We start from the raw sequence: 20,007 nt of genomic DNA on the forward strand, positions 1-20,007 counted from the left end.
CAGATTCACGAATATGGCACTTTCACTAGTTTGGCATGGTAAATACTGACAGAGCAATTTGCAAAAGTAATGTTTTTGGCATGTACAGTGGGAGAGGGGCCAGCTCGTGCATGCTGTTACACATATGGTTTTCAAACTGTCTATTTGCCAATCAGTATTACTGTGTAGTTGTCCTTTGAAACATCTCATTTTGCGGTCAAAAATAAAATTTGGAATGAGCACAAGAAGGCAAAAAAATTCTTGCAAATGGAATCTGATTTGGAAGATGGAGATTGCAATCCTTTGAATGACTTAAGTTCCAGACCGATAAAAAATTATGTACCCTCCGATGACAATAGTGACTCATGACTTATGGCTTTGATGTGCATGTACTTTTTAAAAATTATCCCCAGTTTAAAAACTGTTACATATTTTTTGAGCCAGGCCATTCAGAAATGGAGTGTAACTCAATGCACTCTAAAGTTGAGAGAAAAGCCAAGTATGTACCCGTGTATATCCCTGAGGGATGGGACCAAATAATTAGAGGTGCAAGATTAAAACCTACACCATTCTGTGTAAATATCATGCAATGCAATGACTTTTGCAATTTTACTTTTCTTGCCAAACAACTTAAAGGTGCTGTTCCTTGGAGAAAAGTTTATTGCCTTGAATTTCAAAAAGGACAGGACTGGCGTGTCACAGTGTTTTACAAAACAAACTACAAAGATGAATTTATAACGGTAAACTTAAAAAGACCTAAAGGAAGATCCAGCACTGAGCAACCTAACTTTCGCAAAGTCTATAATGAGGAACTTTGTATATCTCAAGCAAAGCCTGAAGATTTAATGAAAATGTGTCAAGATTTGACAATACTGAAAGAGTATCACAAATTCTATTTAAAATTAAAAGCATCAGTAGAAATAAGGGATATTACCAGCACTGGATTTAAGTGAAGAATCTGAATGTGAAGAAGATATTGAAAATTAATTTATGCCAACTTGTATGTTATTGTAATTAAACCTGTGTTATTAATATATTTTTCATTTATTTATATGTATATGTTATTCTAACTTGTTTTATTAAAAAATTATTCATTTTTGACCAACAAAAATTTTGAAAATTTTTGTTGGTCAAAAATGAATTCAAAATTTGTTCAAAATTTTTTTTTTCACCTTTTTAATTCTTTAAGAATCTGAAAAACTTTCAAACTTCACAATGCCGAAACTGCAAAAGTGCTTTTTAAGCCCCTACATAATGGCAATCTTAAATTACCAATATGGATTAAAAACAGCATCTTTGGAAGATACTTATAAAACAGCATGTACTGTAGTTAAATAATTTAAAAACTTGATTTTTCTAAAGTCAAAGAATCTTTAAATGTGTTTTTGTCAAAACTATCTTTTTGCAGATTCATGGTTTTGCCGTGGGATCAATGATATTACAGTATTAATTAAGCTATGTACTTAAGTGTAAATTTATTTTTATTTTGCTCCTGTGAAAAATATTCTTCTGATTTTTACGTATCATTTAATTTTGTTAATTGGTAAGGTAATAAAGTGTAAATTTGTGCTTTATATCTCTACTTTTAAACCTGTGTATTATAATCCTCCTATTTTTGCTTATTAGAACCACCATTTAATAGAATTAAAATTCAATTCGCAAATGTGATCACAATGACTGGCACTTACTACATATTGCATAGTGAGTGGTATTTTGTTATGGAGAAACCATCATAAAGTGATTTGATCGTACAGTGAACTAATCAAAGCAGGGTCTACTGTATAATAGAAAAGAAGAATGGGAAAAATATATAAATAGGATGGATATTGACAGGCAGAAAAAAATAGTAAACACTTGGAGACCCATTGGCAAATGAAGTATAAGAAGGCCAAGAAGAAGATCTGACATTTTTTGAGATCTCAGAAGATCTTGCTGGCTTATTATGATATTTTAATTTTATTGTAAGAATATCTTGGTACTCAGGTAAGCAGAATTGTACTTTCTGCCAGGTATACTCATAATTGTTGCAATAATATATGTTAGTTTCGTGGTATAATTAGCCTCTTTTTTCTTTTCCTACAGTAAGCTTTGGAAGTAACCATGTTTGTTTTTGTAATAAAGTTACTTGATGAGAAATATCTAATTCTATTTGCACTGTAGCACTTCTAAAATGTTGAAATAGAACTTGCTGACACTGCTGTTTGTGATAGTGGTCTTATGGTGCTTCAGCATCTTAGGCTGTATTATGCCTCTGTATAGCATAAATTTGCAGGCTGAAAAACCAAGAATAACTTAGTTTGTTGGCCTGCATTTGCCATCTCTCTGCCTGGAATCAGCTAACTACAGCCCCACCTGAAGTGGCTTTTAAAAATTTTTCCTCTCTCAGACACAATCCCTTTTTTTTTTTTTTTTTTTTTTTTTTTTTTTTTTTCAAAATATATAGAGTCCATGTAATATTTTGAACTAACAGAGAAAAAAAATTGTATAATATATTCAGAAACATGGAGTTCAGAGTGAATCCCCCTTCCATCTACTTGTGAAACTTTTTGAAGTGCTAATTAAACCTAATGTAGATTGTAAGATTTATAAGAATAATTCTCTCCATTCGTTCTGTAAACTATGGAAGCTCATGATGGGAGTGTGCCATAATTATCATTGGTTTGTGTGCTTGAGTTTTTACCCCTTTGGTGGTGTCTGGTATTTTGTGCCCCCTTCTCAGATCCAATCTTAATTATAAAAAGTTAATTTGATTGTAATTTTTTAAAAAAATTCAGAATTCCGCAAAATTAAATGGCTTCGTTAATTTTTGTAACATGAAAATCAGTAGTGGTCCGTGTCAAATAGCAGTTAATATATTCACAGTATTTTGAAACTTCTCATGGCCCTACTTTGACGTGTATTAGTTTGTGTTATGCATTGGACTGAGATTTTATTTTTGATATATCATTATTAAATATGTAATTATGCCATGTGTTGTTAATATTTTATGCATTTTATATGGCCAAAAAAATTATTAATTTCAGTGTTTTAGTACCATAGAAAAATAGGTAAAGCATTATAATAAGTTCAGATAGAATTATGAAGGTATGTCACATAAAATATCTAACTTTATTTAGTTTAGTTTCTCTTTCAATTAGAAGAATGAAAAAAAAATTAACTTTGTTTTTATTTCTCTGCATAAAATTATATTTTTTGTTTTCAGAATTTTTATCTAATTGATCCCTATGTTGTCATTTTTAATCTTCTGATGGTTGGAAGGCGGTTACCTCTAAGTCTTTTTAAAAAGGTAAATAATTTTTAGAATAATTATTAGTTCTGCTTATCAAACACTTGGTTGAATGTTAATTCAAATGAAATAGTTATTATTATTTATTCAGTTTATTTAGTACAAAGGTACAAGATACCCCATTGTGGTTTAGGCTTGCAACACATAGGCAATAAGATCATTATTCCAATTACAAAAATATGTAACTCCAAAATATCAGTTTCATTTTTGCAAGAACTTTGTTTTATGTTACATATTACCCACCTCTTTATTTATTTATTTATTACATTTTGGTTTTACCAGACCCAACATAAGGGAGGGATTAGTGGGTCTACTCTCTGGGGCTGCAATCAAGGGGACTCAGCCAAAACCTTAATAATACATTTTTCAAGTAATTGAATTTGTTTTTAATAATTAACAAAAAATACCACAAACTTAAAATAAAATTGTTTTTATTTTATTAATTTTACCTTGTTGATTTATTGTGTGTACGTGTGTATTTACAAAAGTTTGCTTGTTATTTATGTGTTCAGATATCCAAAGAGCCAGTGAGACATACTTTTCATGAAGTATTCTTTTATATATGTAACAAACTAGTGTACAGTGCGAGAGCTCTTCATGAACCTCTATTCCCTTCTGCTATGAATAAAGCATTTCTGGAACTTGTTTACTAATATTGATTGTTGTGCTCTTGACCTATATTGCTGGACTTTCTCTAAAGACCGAAAAGTCTCCAAACAAAGTTTTAATGCTTAGAAAGAAGTCAGATGGGGCCAGATAGTGGGGGAGTCGACCTGAGGGGCCTTCTCCTTTTTTTTTTTTTTTTTTTGACAGAAATTGCCTCATGAGTAACCATGCATGAGCTGGTACATTTTGCCGTTTGTACATATCTGGCTACAGTTTTTCTTTACTTCTGTTATTTGGAACATAAAGGTGGGATGTCGAATTCACTGTTTGTTCTTGTGGATTGAATTCTGAACAGACACTAACAATTTTATTAATAATAAAAAAAAAAAAAAAATTAACATAGTCTTGAATTTTGGTTTTCACCCCCCCCCCCCACCAAAGAACTGTCTTCAGCTGTTTACTCTGTCTTTTCATTTTAGGATCATATTGAAATATTCATACATGTTTTATCCCATAAAGACATTATCCAGAAAGTTTAAATATCTGGACATCATCAAATTTGTTGAATTTTGTCCAAAGGTTGATGCAAACCTGTTTTTGTCCCATTGGTCGCGAGTCAGATTTTCTTGGTAATCTTCTTACAGACTTTCATTTCACGATTAATATTTAAAATCTGATAACACTCTTTGTTCATTTCCTGTTGTTCTGTTGTAATTCTGACAGTCACTCTTCAAATGATTTAATCCACAAGGTGTGCATTAAGTGCACAATTCAATTTAAAATTAAAGTTTAATATTCAGCTATCATCAGTTCTCATTTTATCAGAAGTGGAATGACATAGCCATAAAAAATGAAATAGTAACAATACTAGTTTCATGTTGGCACACGTTTTTCTACAGGCATGGCTGTTTATGTTAGTTGTTTATGATTGCTTGCTTGTGAAAATAGTTACCAAATTAGTGAGCATACCCGTGCATAAAATACTAAAGAAAAAATAAATAATCTGATAGAATAATGTCACTGTCAATTTTATTATCCCTCCACTATTTTAACTTTTTATCTTCAATATTAACTTTTTGCGATTGTGTGGGATCATTTAAACCCCAGTGATTTTCAGCTCTGGTCATTTTAATTAGCCCATCCATACTGCTGAAACATACCTCTCAAGAAAAGTATTTTCTTTGATTTCTCTATTGAAAATTTGAAAATTCTCCATTAATTATTGAGAAGTGTGCACTACTCTTAATGATTTTTTTTTGAAAATCATATTGATACATCATCTTGAAAATGTATGCATGTAATTCAGTAGCGCAAATTTTTCTTTATTGAAAGCCATTATATTAACTGGCAAATTATGACATCACAGAAAAATGCTGTGCTTTGGAGGGGGAAGGGAAGGGAAGAGATATTCTTCGTTCCTCTCCATTAAATGGCCAAAAACTAGTGTCAGATAGAAAACTGCATCTGCTTTATATTATGTGGTAAAAATGAAAGGTTGCACTGCTCCCAAAAGATTGTTTTTTTGAAAACCATATTTGTATAAAATCTTGGATATGTATTTGATCAGGTAGCAAAATTTCATCCAAAATTTTCTGTTAGAAATTCATGGCTGCCAACTCTGAATTTACAAAGATAAATTCATCTTGTTATACTAGAGTTGGTACCACAGACTTTGTCTTTTTCCAAACACCATTTTTCTCCATCTTTTTCTTTTTGCAAAAAATAGTGAAACTACATTAAAATCAGAATTTTCTTTTCTTAATTTTATTAATGAATATGAACTTTTGTATGCCATGTTATTACAAGCTGACTAACTTTAGAAACTTAGCCCTCTTATGATCTGGTTGATGGGAATTTTTTTTTCCTTCAATTTTCAAAATATTTTGTTGTGTGAAGAAAGTTTTTTCTTGACACTCATTGAACCATGATTTGATACTTACAGTAATTCTGATGTATTAGGGCTTATCTGGCATGAATATAAAGATTTTTATATTGGTACTAATAAGTGGTGAGAAAATTTATTATTATTTTTTTACTATATCTTAGTTACATAAATTGTGACTGTATCTTAGTTGAATATATCATTTCATATATCTGACTGATGTAATGATAATGGACATTCAAAATATAGGTGGCTGATCTGAGAAAAATTTATAGCAGGATCTTGCTTCTTGATTGATATTAAGAAAAACATAAGTATAAAGTTTGAGTTCCCTGTTGGGCTTTGTAGAGGCTAATTGATAAAAAAATAAATAAAACTTAATGGTACCAATGCTTGTCACTCATATGTATTTATAGAAGTGCATGTCCATGGGTCAATTTATGTCATGCAGGGTGGAAACCCTCTGCCTGAGAATGGCTAATTCTTTCTAAACAAGTAGCAAATCTGACGTATTGTGTCAATTAAGCTGCCATGGAGGACTAGGCCAATCTACAAATTCAGATGTTTTTAATGGTATCAGAACTTTTTTTCTCATATTCATAGTACGTATTTATCTGTAGAAGCATGTGTTTTTAGCCCAATTTGCATGGATGGAAAAATTCTGGAAATCTTCTACTCCTGTGTGAGATCAGCGGACTATAGCCTTGATTGTAAAGGATTTCGGAAATTCCTCTGGTCGCCAACAGGACTCAAACCCAAACATCTCCAAGTGGGTGAGAGATGGCAATGCATTGTGCTGACTAAACTGCCATGGGGGATGTAGACCAACTAACAGTAAACACATATATAGATATTTTTATCTCTACATTGTCTTACAGTGGTGGACAAAAAAACTGCATCACCTTAAAAAAAATAACATTTGTAGTGAAATATGTATATAAGATATTGTTTGATTACAGTTATTTTGTTTGTCACAAAGCAAAGGTATTGTGTCAGATAACGCTTCTATTGCATTAGACCAGTGGTTTTCAACCGGGGTGCCGCAACAACATTCCAGGGGTGCCACGTAATTTGGGTTTAAGTTACTTAAATTTATTATTATTTTTTAATTTATATGTTTATTTCATTATAAAAAGGTGTACAGTATCTTTTTAATATTGTGGTGATCTATAATTGATGCTTACTAATGTAGCCGAGTGGTCAGGAGTGGGAGTGCAGTAGCACATGCTCCTTGAGTAGACCGGGGTTCAAGCCCCTGACTGATAAATGCAGTTGATCTGCCAACCTGCACTAGCCCAGCGTGGTAGATTATGGTGCAATTCCCTCAACATGAATTGTTGAGGAGGCTTCCATCCTGCAGTAGGTTGATAATGGATGAATTTTTGTTTTTTAGTACCTCTATATAAAGAATAAAATTATATACTGTATATATATAATTTGTATTATGAAATGTGATTTTTATAATTATATTATTGTAATAAATATCATATAACATATATATTTTTTAATATTATATATATGGATATATGCAGAGGATCGGATCTAACAGGCAGAAAATTGAATAGGGGTGCCGCAAAATAAAATAAATTACTTAGGGGTGCCGTTATTAAAAAAAAGGTTGAAAACCACTGCATTAGACAGTAATTGCAAGGTATTTCATCAGTTGTTTCTATAAATACAGCGTTGGAAGGATATACACATTCATTAGTATCCTTTTTGCAGAGATGTAAGCATGGCTCCATATGTTCAGTTGACACCAAAGAAAAAAAAAGTGTAGCTGTTGCTCTGTCCCAGGAAGGGCTTTCTACATGTGCTATTGCTGATAAAATAGGCTGTCAACAGTATCCCGGATGCTGAAATTAAAGCATGAAACCGGTGATGTGAAGAGAAGACCTGGATCAGGCCGTAAGAGAGTGACTACGCCTTCCCAAGATAGATATCTTGGGAAGGCGTAGTCTGCTATAATTAACGTGGTGAAACGGCTATACCTTCATAATCACCATGCTAGTTCTCCTGATCTAAAACTGGACTTTGAGATGGCCTCTGGCGTTGAAACAAGTGCACGACCTATCCAAAGATGGCTTTTGGAATGTGGTCTGCATGCTTATCAGCCCAAGAAGAAGAAGAAGCCTTTGTTGACTCAACAAATGAGGAAGAAGCGACTTGCTTGGGCTAAAACTCATGTTTCATGGACAAAAGAGATGGGACACCATTTTTTCTGGGGAATCGAAATTCAACCTGCATGGCTTGGATGGAAAATGATATGTCAGAAGACTAAAGTCGGAGGAATACCATCCTGACTGCATAACACCGACTGTAAAGTTCCCCACTGGTCAGGTGGTCTGGGAATGCATAACAAGCAAAAGGGGTGAATTAAGTTTATTAATGGAATGGTGAATGCAGAAACCTACATTGCTATCTTGGAGGAGTGCCTGAAACCCGTTATTAGGGATAACCACACAGATGTCCAAAACTGCACTTTTCAACAGGACTCAGCACCTTGCCATGCAGAAAAATTGGTAAGTTTTGTGCTATTTAGATTTGATGATGAGTTTGTCTTCTTGTCTCACAAGGCTTAAAACATACACCAATGTTTTCCCTCGTTTTTCTCCCTTAAGGTGCAGTCATACCTCAGAAATGCTGGCATTACAGTGTTGGACTAGCCCGACAACAGTGCAGATTTGAACTCTATTGAAAATTGCTGGTACATAATGTTGTCTAAAATTGCTCAGAAGAAGTCAACAAGTAAGATTCGGCTGCAGGAGAGCATTGTAAGGATGTGGTTCCACAAAATTGGGCAACTGTATATCCAGAAGTTGATTAACTCTATGCCAGATCTTTGCAAGGCTGCAATGCAGCTCGAGGAGGAACAACAAAATATTGAGGACTTATTTTGCTGATTTACAGTACATAATACTATTACGTTAACTTGTCATTTCAGTTTGTGCACGTAAATGCAATAAAATGTATGTTTGGTTGTCATGATGTCTCATATTCCATTAATTATGCATTTTGCCTTTTGGGAAGATATTTATGACTAATAGGTATATCAGGTGGTCTTTTTATTGGATTTCACTCACAGAGATATATATATCTCATCTAACAAATGCATTTCAAACATTTCTGCAACCCACAGTTCACTGCAAAACACATTATTTGCCAAATTCACAAGTGATGCAGTTTTTTTGTCCACCACTATATTGTGAGCATGATGAACTAATGATAGTTATCCAACTAGCCATAATATTGATATTTGATGTTAATTTTTTCATATAGTGCATTGCTATAAAATCATCTATTTGAAATTTTTTAACAAGAAAATGAGTAATGGTTCTCGCGATGTCAGTCAGGTTGCACTTATAAGCTGGGAACCAATGGGCTCATCATTAGAATCACAAAGTGTAACAAAATAAAATGTTCCCCTTGAATGTTAGAACATTTACTTAATAATTGAAACTATACATATATAATGGTAACGTAAGGGATAATAATCATGTGAAATGTGTTTTTTGCTATGGAAGAATGTGATCGAAGAGAATCCAGCTCTATGAAGCAATATCTTTTTTCATTTAAAGAAGAGATATCAGTAATTATAAAATATTTTAATAATCGATTATAGATTTGCTGCAATGGATGTATATTGCCAAATGGTATTAGGTGGTGTTGGACTTAACATTTGGTTCTGATAACGTCAGTTTGAATCCCTCCACTGTCACCTTTAACATATGCTGTTTTTGATAATAGATTATTTTAAATATTGAAGTAATCAATTACTAATTGTTTATGTCCATCACATAAGGGAAAAGGAGGTGATTGTCCCTCTGTATAAGGCAATGGTCAGGCCACGCCTTGAGTATTGCATACAGGTCTGGAGGCCTCATTTTAGGAAGGATGTAGATTTACTTGAACGTGTACAGAGAAGGGCAACAAGATTGGTGAGGGGAATGAAGGAATCCTCTTACCAAGAGAGGCCTAAGTTCTGCAAATTGCAGTGGCTGGAGACTAGGCACCTGCGCGGTGATCTGATTGAGGTGTATAAGGCCATGAATGGGTTGAGCACGCTGAATTCTGATGGGATCCTTCCACTTGTTCAGATTACGAACCTAAGGGGGCATAAATTCAAATTAAGAAAAGACAGATGTAGAATAGATGTGCGGAAATTTGCCTTTAGCCAGTGGGTGGTTAATTGCTGGAACACACTTCCATCTGTCGTTGTAGAAGTTGATAGGTTGAATAAATTTAAGGAGGAACTGGACAGGCATTTGGAGGGAATGGTGTGATATTTTTTTTTTTTTTTTTGGCTGATGCTGCATAAGCTCATACGCTTGCTTTCTTGCATCACATGCCACTACTACTACTACTACTAGATGACCCTGAAGTTTTACATTATTCTGCTGGGTATATAATTTGAGATGATTGATTTTCTATGTGATCTCTCCCTTATAAGTATACTACTTTAGAGATTTTTTTATGATTAAATCTGTGGAGATATTTTCCATTGACAACCAAATCTGTCTAATGAGTCTGAAATACATGGCTAGCAATATGTACAGAATACAGGGTGCTCCTTGACAGTATACTGATTCACTCACTCATTTGGAGAAGTCTGGGTTCAAGTCCTGTCATAGATGGAGGAATTTCTAAAGACTTCTTCATTCAAGGCTGTAGTTAGTCGGTCTCAGGTGGAGGGAGTAAGAATTTCTTAGTGAGTTATTCTGGGAATTTCAGCCCACACAACATGCAAATTGGCCTGTGCACGTACATACACACACACACGTACAGACATAATACAGATGGCCAGGGCCTCAGAGGAATTTTATCAGGGGGTACAAAGTTTCTTTCAGGAGGCCCCTTCCCTTCTCCATTAGTCATCCTGTTTTTATCCATTAGTCATCCTGGTTTTGTGCCATGAGCTGTAGCCTGTAAGGCTAAAAAGAGTATGGAAGATAAGAGAGGGGTGGAATGGAGCACTCTGTTGATTTTCTGCATTTGAGGCCTTATGCTCCTGTACTCCCTCCATGATAAATAAAATAAAATAAAAGAGGATCAGAGAGAAGAAAGCACATTTGATTTGAACATCTTTGTTTATGCTATAATACATATAAGAAGAAAGAATTCACATTGAAACATCCTTTTATATTGCAATGCAGATCATCAGAAGACTTAGGCTTAGTATTTACTTTAAAAAAAAAAAGAGCTTTCCTGGCCTTTTTTTGTGAAAATTTTCGAATCACAGCATGAAAATTAATTGTTCTGGCAATGTTTGATTCAATATTTAACCTGGCCAAATCCACAAGATGTTCCTGAGACATTGTAGACCTTAAATAATTCTTAATCAGCTTGAGTTTGCTAAATGACCTCTCTGCAGAATGTTGCTGGAATTGTTAATAGTATTCTTAAGCTAACACAAACATTTGGAAACAGGTCACCAAGTCTGTACTCTGTTAACAAGTTCAACAGATCTAATGGCTTTAACTGTGCATTTACAAAATTTGCTTTATCTACTAAGGGTAAATGTTGCATTTCTTTTCCAAAATCATCACTGTTAAGGTCAGCAGGATAAAGATAAAGCTTTTCTCTCCACATCACTTTCGGACTTGGTGAGATATTTCCACAAGGAATCAAATTTTTCTGCCAACTGCTTAACAACATTGAAGGAGACAATCCTGCTATAACATTGTCTACCAAAACGTAAAACACACACTTTCTGAAGTAGGCCTCTTCTGGCATATCATCTGTCATTAATTTCCTCCAAGTTAGTATCAGGTGTGCTGTCATCATGTGGCCTTGTGCTCTTTTGCTTAACTCCACCACATCTACGGGAGAGTTTTATTTCTATCTTTAGGTTTGATGGAAGCAATTTGGCTTCCACGTGCATTTCCAGTTGTTTCGAAGTTGTGTCAGATGTGTGAGGAGAGTTTCTATGTTTGCTACTTCAACATCCAGTATGGCATCTCTGGCTTGGATGACCTTGTTGCAAATATCTATGCCAGCTAATATTTTGAACCAAACAGCTGACATTAACACACAGGCAAAAGATTTCACAAATACTAAAACTTCATGGACTTCATTTCTGTTTTGGCCGTCAAATTTAGTTCTAGGAGGTCTTCCAGTGCTAATTTAATTCCAGGTAAGTGAGCTGCAAAAGACTTTACACATTCAACACGATCTGACCATCTTGTTTCAGACATACCATGAAGAGAACAATCAATACGGTTTTCTAGTAATTCCCACTGCTTAGGACTGGAACTGAACAGGTGGTACACAGTTTGAATTGTTCCGAAAAAAGTTATTGCTTCAGGTATGCATTCAGCAGCATCATTTCTACATAAGTTGAGTGTGTGACAAAAGCAAGGTAAAAAAATTACTGTTGAGCATTGTTCTTGTATTTTTTTGCTTGTGTGGCATTGTATTTTCCAGCCATATTTGCCCCATTATTGTAGGCCTGGGCTCTGCAATCACTGAGAGGAATAGCATCTTCTTCCAATGTATCAGTTATCAATTGAGCAGTTTCTTCCCCTATTTCGTTGCTACAATCTGCAAACTTGAAAAATCTTCCTTGAATCTCATACTGCGTTTTTTTTTAAATATGTATCTCAAAAGAAATGCTGTTTGTTCAATATGGGAGGAATCTGGTGTGGCATCTACTATTACTGCAAAGTAATTTGCAGGCTGCCTCTCCAGCAAAATGTGTTGTTTCATAACATTCGAGCAATCTGCAATAAATTCATTTTGTGAGTCAGGGGACAGATAATGAACTTGAAGCCTCTCACTCCTTTTCTGTGACTCCTCTACACTTAGCACATGTTCCTGAAGGATGGGGTCCCACCTGGAGAGCAGTTCAGTGAGTCCTAAAAAGTGTCCATTGTTTGAATCACCAATTCGATGGGATGAACCAGTAAATGCCAGACCACGTTCTCCCAAGAAGAGTACAGTGTCAATGATGTGCTTTAAAAGATTGTACCATTTCACAGCTTCAGTTTTGATCGACGCTTTTAAGATGGTGTAAACTCCTGTCCCAGACAGCAGGTGCCTTTCTAGTTCTCACCAAGCTAGGTAACATTCTCTGTGACTATTGCCTTTTTCATGTTTTGGGACCCTGTAGGAAAGTTTCCACCACTTCCCTTATAATTCCACCCTTCAGCAGATACCAGTGCAGATTTAGATGCAGAAGTGCTAGTCTTGAGGTTATTGACTGTCTTGTGCCAAAATAATCGACATGGAAAGCAATATAATGCTTGTTTCTGTTGACTCCAGACAAGCCAGTCTCTTACATGTTTCTCCATTGGTGCTTTGAAATTTCAGTATGCTTTCTGGGAAAACTTGATTGTAGGTATTTTTTGGGAATGTTTTAGGCAGAGGGGTGTGACCATTTTTTAAAATATTTCTGTTTCCTTTTGAGATGGAAACTCAGTTGTGATACATCCAATGTCAAGGCCTACATTATGATTACTCCTCTCGTTTTCCAAATTCACTTCCACATGCGCCTATATGTCTGTTTCTTTCTGTTTTCCATTTTCATTTTCTGCATCTGCCCCTTCATCAAAATCCTGTGCGTGATTACCCAAATCAACTGCTCCTTGTTTGGGGACGAGGGTTCCAACAGTTTCTTCTTGCTCCAATTCTATAGGTGAGTTCAATGAAAAATTTTTTGAAGCTGCACTTAATCCAAATTGAAAGAGCGTTTGTTGACACCTTTTTTTCATTTTCCTCTCATTGTTTCTTGTCTTTTCTTTTCTGGGCTCCTGATTTGTGAGAATATATTTTGGAGAGATGATATATAATTTATACTTTTATATCTGAAAAAAGGAAAAGAAAGACAAGAAGACAAAAAAAATAATATATTAATAATGTAGTAGAAGTAGTGGTAGTAGACTAGTATTAATAGTGTAGTAGTACTGCTATAATTAACGTGATGTACATTGTCGTTTAACATGATAACACAACTAAGTTCAAGCAATGTCAACATCCACCAGCCAACAATAAAAGCCATTCCAATTTTTAATATTTTATATTAAAAATTGTATTATTAAAATAATACAATTTTTTAAAATATTAAAAGTTGTATATTGTATATTAATATACATTTTACCTGTTCATGATTCACGTACAAATTGCATACCTACTTAAGTTTCTTTGTAGCATAAAATCATTATTTGAACAGATGGGCTGAGAGGTGGCAAATGAAGTTTAACATTGACAAATGTAAAGTACTACATATGGGTAACAGTAACCCCAGAGCAGTGTATCAACTCTGCGGTACTACACTGACAGTGGTGGAGAATGACAAGGACCTGGGGGTAATTGTGCAGGCAGATATGAAGTTCTCTGAGCAGTGCAGACGAGCTGCAAGAGTAGCTCATGGTGTCTTGTCAATGATATACAGGAATTTTTCTAGCAGGGATAAGGAGGTGATTATTCCCTTGTATAAGGCAATGGTTAGGCCACATCTTGAGTACTGTATACAGGTCTGGAGGCCTCATTTCAAGAAGGATGTAGAGCTGCTGGAACGGGTACAGAGAAGGGCAACAAGATTAGTAAATGGAACAAAGGGTTGCTCTTACGAAGAAAGGCTTAAGTTTTGCAAATTACAGAGTCTGGAGACTAGGCACCGGCGAGGTGATCTGATAGAGGTGTATAAGGCTTTGAATGGTTTGAGCATGCTCAATGCCAATGGGATTCTTCATCTTTCTCAGAATAATCACCTCAGAGGGCATAAATTCAAATTGAGGAAGGACGGATGTCGGATAGATGTGCGGAAATTTGCCTTTGGCCAGCGGGTGGTTGGTTGGTGGAACCGACTTCCATCACTTGTTGTTGAAGTTGATAGCCTAAACAAATTTAAAGCTCAACTGGACAGGTATTTCGAACGAACGGAGGGGTGAAATGGGAGAGGGTTTTTTTTTTTTTTTTTGGCTGATGCTGAATAAGCTTGCTTTCTTGCATCATATGCCTCTACTAATGCTAATGCTAATTAGCTTATTAGAACATACAATATGTGATGCCTGATCTTTTGAATAGGCTTAGCCAAGCTGGTGATCATAGTTATCATCATTAGGCCACAAAAGTTCTATAGATGAGCTATGAACTGTTGTAATAATGTCTAATAAAACTGTTGCAATAACAAAATTTTGGACAACCACCTACTGAGAAGATGATTTGTCAATGGAGGAAGCCCGAAGTTTTATTACATATAGGTTACAGTTAATATTTTGGACCCCAGGTACGATGTACTCCCTACCCCCGCCCTATCATAGGCCCTGCAGATGGCTCAATCAGAAGGGTCTTAAATGGTTAACTGGCTTGGTTTCCATGGTATATGTTATAATTGAGATGTATAAGGCCTTGAATGGTTTGAGCAGACTCACTGCCGATGGAATTCTTCCTCTCACTGAGATTACAAACCTGATAGGGCATAAATTCAAATTCAGGAAAGACAGTTGTATAATAGATGTGCAGAAATTGTTTCTTTAGCTAGCAGGTAGTTGATTGCTGGAACAAACTTCCATCTGTTGTTGTGGAAGTTGATAGCTTAAATAAATTCAAGGAAGAACTGGACAAACTTTTACAGTGAATGGATGGGTGAAATGGGAATTTTTTTTTTCTTTTTGGCTGATGCTGTATAAGCTAGCTTTCTTTCATCATGCCTCTACTAATGCTAATGTCCCTTTTCATTTTTAATTCCTGTATTATTCAAATTAGTAAAGAACAAAGCATACAAGCAACTAAGAAGTTTGATGCATCCACAAAAAAAAGCCAAGTATGCCACTTCTGTATAACCTTCTGTACAACCACACTGACATGATACAAAAAACTTTACTGGGAAAAAAAGTTTTTGTATAGTAAGATAATTATTTTACTTGTTATACTATATAAAATTTCATAACAAATTATGTAATTTAAACGTACCGTATTTTTTCGGCTTATAAGAAGCACTTTTTTTCCTTATAAATATCTTAAAAAATTGGTTTGCATCTTAGAAGCTGAAAGTGGCAATACAGCACATGTGCAAAACAGAGTTAACATATAGTTATTGACGGATAGTTAACTTCTATACGTTAGTACACTTTTCAGTAATTGCCAGGTTGTTGTTGGAGTAACAAATGAATTCCAGTTATACATTTAAGACCTAATCAATGGTGGGCACATCAGGAAGGCAAAATTATACTATTGGATTTAAGCTAAAAGTAGTACAATATGCCAAAGAACATGGGAATAGAGTAGCAGAACGAAATTTTGGACAACCACTTACTGAGAAGATGATTTGTCAATGGAGGAAGCCTGAAGTTTTATTACAAGAAGCTGATAAAATAAAGCACAACTTTCATTAAATTCCACCTAAATGGCCAAATTTTGGAAGAAAATGTGTAGGTGAATAATGGAACTTGGAGATGTGGGTATTAGTGAGTACTAAAATGATAATAGTAGAAGCATGGAAACGACCTGCTGATATTGGGATACACAGCTTTAAAGGAATTGAATCTTGGTCATTAGCATTAGTAGAGGCATATGATGCAAGAAAGCAAATTTATTTAGGCTATCAACTTCCACAACAAAGGATGGAAGTCTGTTCCACCAACCAACTACCCACTGGCTAAAGGCAAACTTCCGCACATCTATCCTACATCTGTCTTTCCTCAATTTGAATTTATGCCCTCTCAGGTGATTATTCTGAGCAAGAGGAAGAATCCCATCAGCATTGAGCATGCTCAAACCATTCAAGGCTTTATACACCTGAATCAGATCACCTTGCAGGTGCCTAGTCTCCAGACTCTGTAATTTGCAAAACTTAAGCCTTTCTTCATAAGAGCAACCCTTTGTTCCATTCACTAATTGTGTCGCCCTTCTCTGTACTCATTCCAACAGCTCTATATCCTTCTTAAAATGAGGCCTCCAGACCTGTATACAGTACTCAAGGTGTGGCCTGACCATTGCTTTATACAAGGGGATAATCACCTCCTTATCCCTACTAGAAAAATTCCTGTATATCATTGACAAGACACTAAGAGCTACTTTTGCAGACCATCTGTACTGCTCAGAAAACTTCATATCTGCCTGCACAATTACCCCCAGGTCCTTTTCGTTCTCTACCACTGTCAGTATAGTACCACAGAGTTCATACGTCACTCTGGGGTTACTGCTTCCCATATGTAGTACTTTACATTTGTCAATGTTAAACTTCATTTGCCACCTCTTAGCCCATTTGCTGAACTTTTCTAGATCCTGTTGCAGCAGCGTACTGTCATTAGTGTCCTTAACAACCCTTCCAACCTTCGTATCGTCTGCAAACTTGGACATTAAGCTTAATATACCATCATCAGTATCATTTATAAATACAGAAAACAACAATGGACCCAGCACTGAACCCTGAGGGACTCCACTAATAACATTAGTCCACGATGAGGAGTGTCCATTTGTTACCACTCTGTCTTCTCCCAGTCAACCATCCCTTTATCCATAGCAGAAATGTTCCTCCAATTCCACATTGCTCCAATTTGTTCAGCAGTCTTCCATGTGCAACAGTATCAAAAGCCTTTCTAAGATCCAAATATATGATATCAAAGTTATTCTTTGCATCCAGTTCCTTTGTGACCACATCATAGTATCCAATCAAATAGGTCAGGCAAGACTTTCCCTTAACAAAACCATGCTGTGTCCAAGATATAACTGAAGTCTTGTCTAGATGATCCTGCGGTGCTTCTTTAACCAGTGCCTCCATTAATTTTCCTGGAACAGAAGTTAACAGGTCTATAATTACAGTCAGTCCTCGTATAACACGTGTTTACACTACATGAATTCGATTTATAAATAGGGGAACGATATCGTATATAACACTAACTGAATTCGCTTATGCACGATTCACCTTTGTGTTTACAAGAAATGGCAGTCGGACATGGAATAACCCCAACTGAACGCAACACGATAGGAATGAAGAGAAGATTCTGAAAATGTATTTGTTTTTTTATATCAGTGAAGGGGAAACACATTTCACCATAATAACGTAAAATTCCAGCTATCGGTATTATCGCAAATGCAATTAGATCGAGTTTACTACCAGTTTATAACAGATTCCACTAGCAGCAACGCAACTGGAAATTGTTTTTATTGTTTTATGTTAGTAACCCCAAGAAATGTGCTTTAGTAAAATTTGAGCTAGTGAGGTGTTCATAGTGTCTCTGCCGTTACGGTGTTGTTTATTCAGTTGCTACACGCGCGCAGCTTTGTTTATGTGTATCAAGTGTGCCTCCTCATTTTGTAATTGTGCTTTATTCCCTAAAAATGAGTAAAATACTTAAAAGGTATGAAAAGGAAGCATCCTGGTGAAGACACTACAGATTCAGAGATAAAAAGAAAAGCAATATTGATAAACAGAGGCAGACTGGATCAAAAATTCTTACCGGGAAAATTTGTAGTGGCCTCATACTAGCGTTTATGCCAAAATCACACTAGCCTCCAACCCACTGTGGTTTCCCTGGTAAGGCTTATGGCCAGTCCACCTCTGTCAATAGAGAAAAAAAATATGAAATTGTGAAACACTTTGAGCGAAATGAAAGACCATGTGATATTGTACGTGCTACAGGCCTAAATGAGGCAACGCCGAGAATTACAAAGAATGCATAGAAAGTAAAAACTTTCATAGCAGGAACAACTCAAAGTGTAATTTAAATCCATTAGATTAAGACACAAAGAATTGGAAGAGATGGAATGGCTGTCATCTGTTTGGATAGAAAATCAACAAAAAGCAATGTCCAGTGGACCAATCTGATTCATCCATTTCCTTCTAGAGTTTACATAGGTAAAGAACTCTTTGTTGTTTTTCTTTGTATCCTTTGCCAAGTATTTCTCATAATCTGCCTTTGCCTGCCTAATCTCCTTTGTTGACTTGGTTACAGACCAGCTTATATCTATCATAGGCTTCCATGTCACCCATTAATTTATATGTATCCCATGCATTTTTCTTCTCTGCCATATGTCTCATTAGTTCATCTGACATCCATTTAGGCCTAAACCTTGAACAATATTTCCCAGTTGGTATGTAAAGCCTAGTAGCCTTCCAAGATAAATTCTTTGAATGCTTCCCATTTTGAATTTGCTGTTGGTAACATCATGTTGGTCCCACCGTATAGAATTTAAATACTATCTCAGACCACTGTAGTCACCTTTACGAAAGAAAAAACCCTTCCCTTTTTATCCCTGATGGTAGTTACCTCTTTGAGTAAATCCCACTTCAGCACACTGTGATCACTGCCACCTACTGTTTCCTTTATCTCCAAATTCTTAATGTATGAAGAATTCATGTGTTATCGCAGGTGGTATCGCTTCATGAAAATAAACAGGTTAAGTTTATGCACAAGAACTAGAATAGCCCAGAGAATGCCTGCCGAGTGTGAACAGAAAATATTAGATTTTGTAAATTTGTCCTTAATACTAGAAAACAAAGCAACTACGAACTTAGCCAAATCGGGAATATGGATGAAATTCCGTTGACTTTTGATGTGTCATCCAATAAAACCGTAAATCTGAGAGGGAAAAAATCTATAACTATTAAAAAACTACTGGACATGAAAAGATACACTACACCACTGTTTTAACTTGTTGTGCTGATGGGACCAAACTTCTGCCAGTTTTAATTTTTAAAAGAAAAACATTACTGAAAGATAAACTGCCAAATGGAATTCACATACTTGTACAACCAAAGGGATGGATCGATGAAGAATGTACCAAGGATTGGTTTGTAAAGGTTTAGTCCACGCATCCTGGTGGACTACTGCATAAAAATGCACTACTAGTATGGAATCAGTTTATCGCACATAGGACTGAAAACATCAAACAACTGGCCAAAATGATGAACACAGAATTGGTGATAATTCCTGGTGGGTTATCTTCCCAGTTACAGCCATTAGATGTCAGCATCAATAAGTCATTCAAGAATAACATGCAGGAACAACAGAATAAATGGATAGAGAAGAACCATGATACTATGGGAAGGATGAAACGTCCATCAATAGCACAAGTGTGTGAATGGGTGCTGAAGTCATGGCATGATGTCAAGACTGAAATTGTGGTCAAGTCCTTTAAAAAAGTGGTATAAGTAATGCAATGGATGGCACCGAAGATCATTATTGTATGAAAGTGACAGTGATACTAGTGAAGAGGATGATCAAGTCAGTAATGAATCTGAAGCTGAATAATATTAAAATAATGAGTAATAATCTTATACCTTTATTGGCTTTTGGGTTTTATTTTTATTGAA

General features: G+C 35.4%; 1 protein-coding gene across 1 annotated transcript in view; it reads left to right on the plus strand.

Moving 5' to 3' along the window:
• LOC150081386 (transmembrane protein 39A) overlaps nt 1-20,007 on the plus strand; it is a 49,640-nt gene that overhangs the window by 5,957 nt on the left and 23,676 nt on the right. The window contains exon 2 of the mRNA XM_090379244.1: nt 3,182-3,265. Coding sequence (XP_090235370.1) covers nt 3,227-3,265 — 39 coding nt within the window. The 5' untranslated portion in view covers nt 3,182-3,226. The remainder of the gene's footprint in view (nt 1-3,181; nt 3,266-20,007) is intronic.

Source organism: Mastigoproctus giganteus, chromosome 8, assembly GCF_048544385.1.
Source record: "Mastigoproctus giganteus isolate SK-2022 chromosome 8, ASM4854438v1, whole genome shotgun sequence".
In the NCBI taxonomy this organism is placed as follows: Eukaryota; Metazoa; Arthropoda; class Arachnida; order Uropygi; family Thelyphonidae; genus Mastigoproctus; species Mastigoproctus giganteus.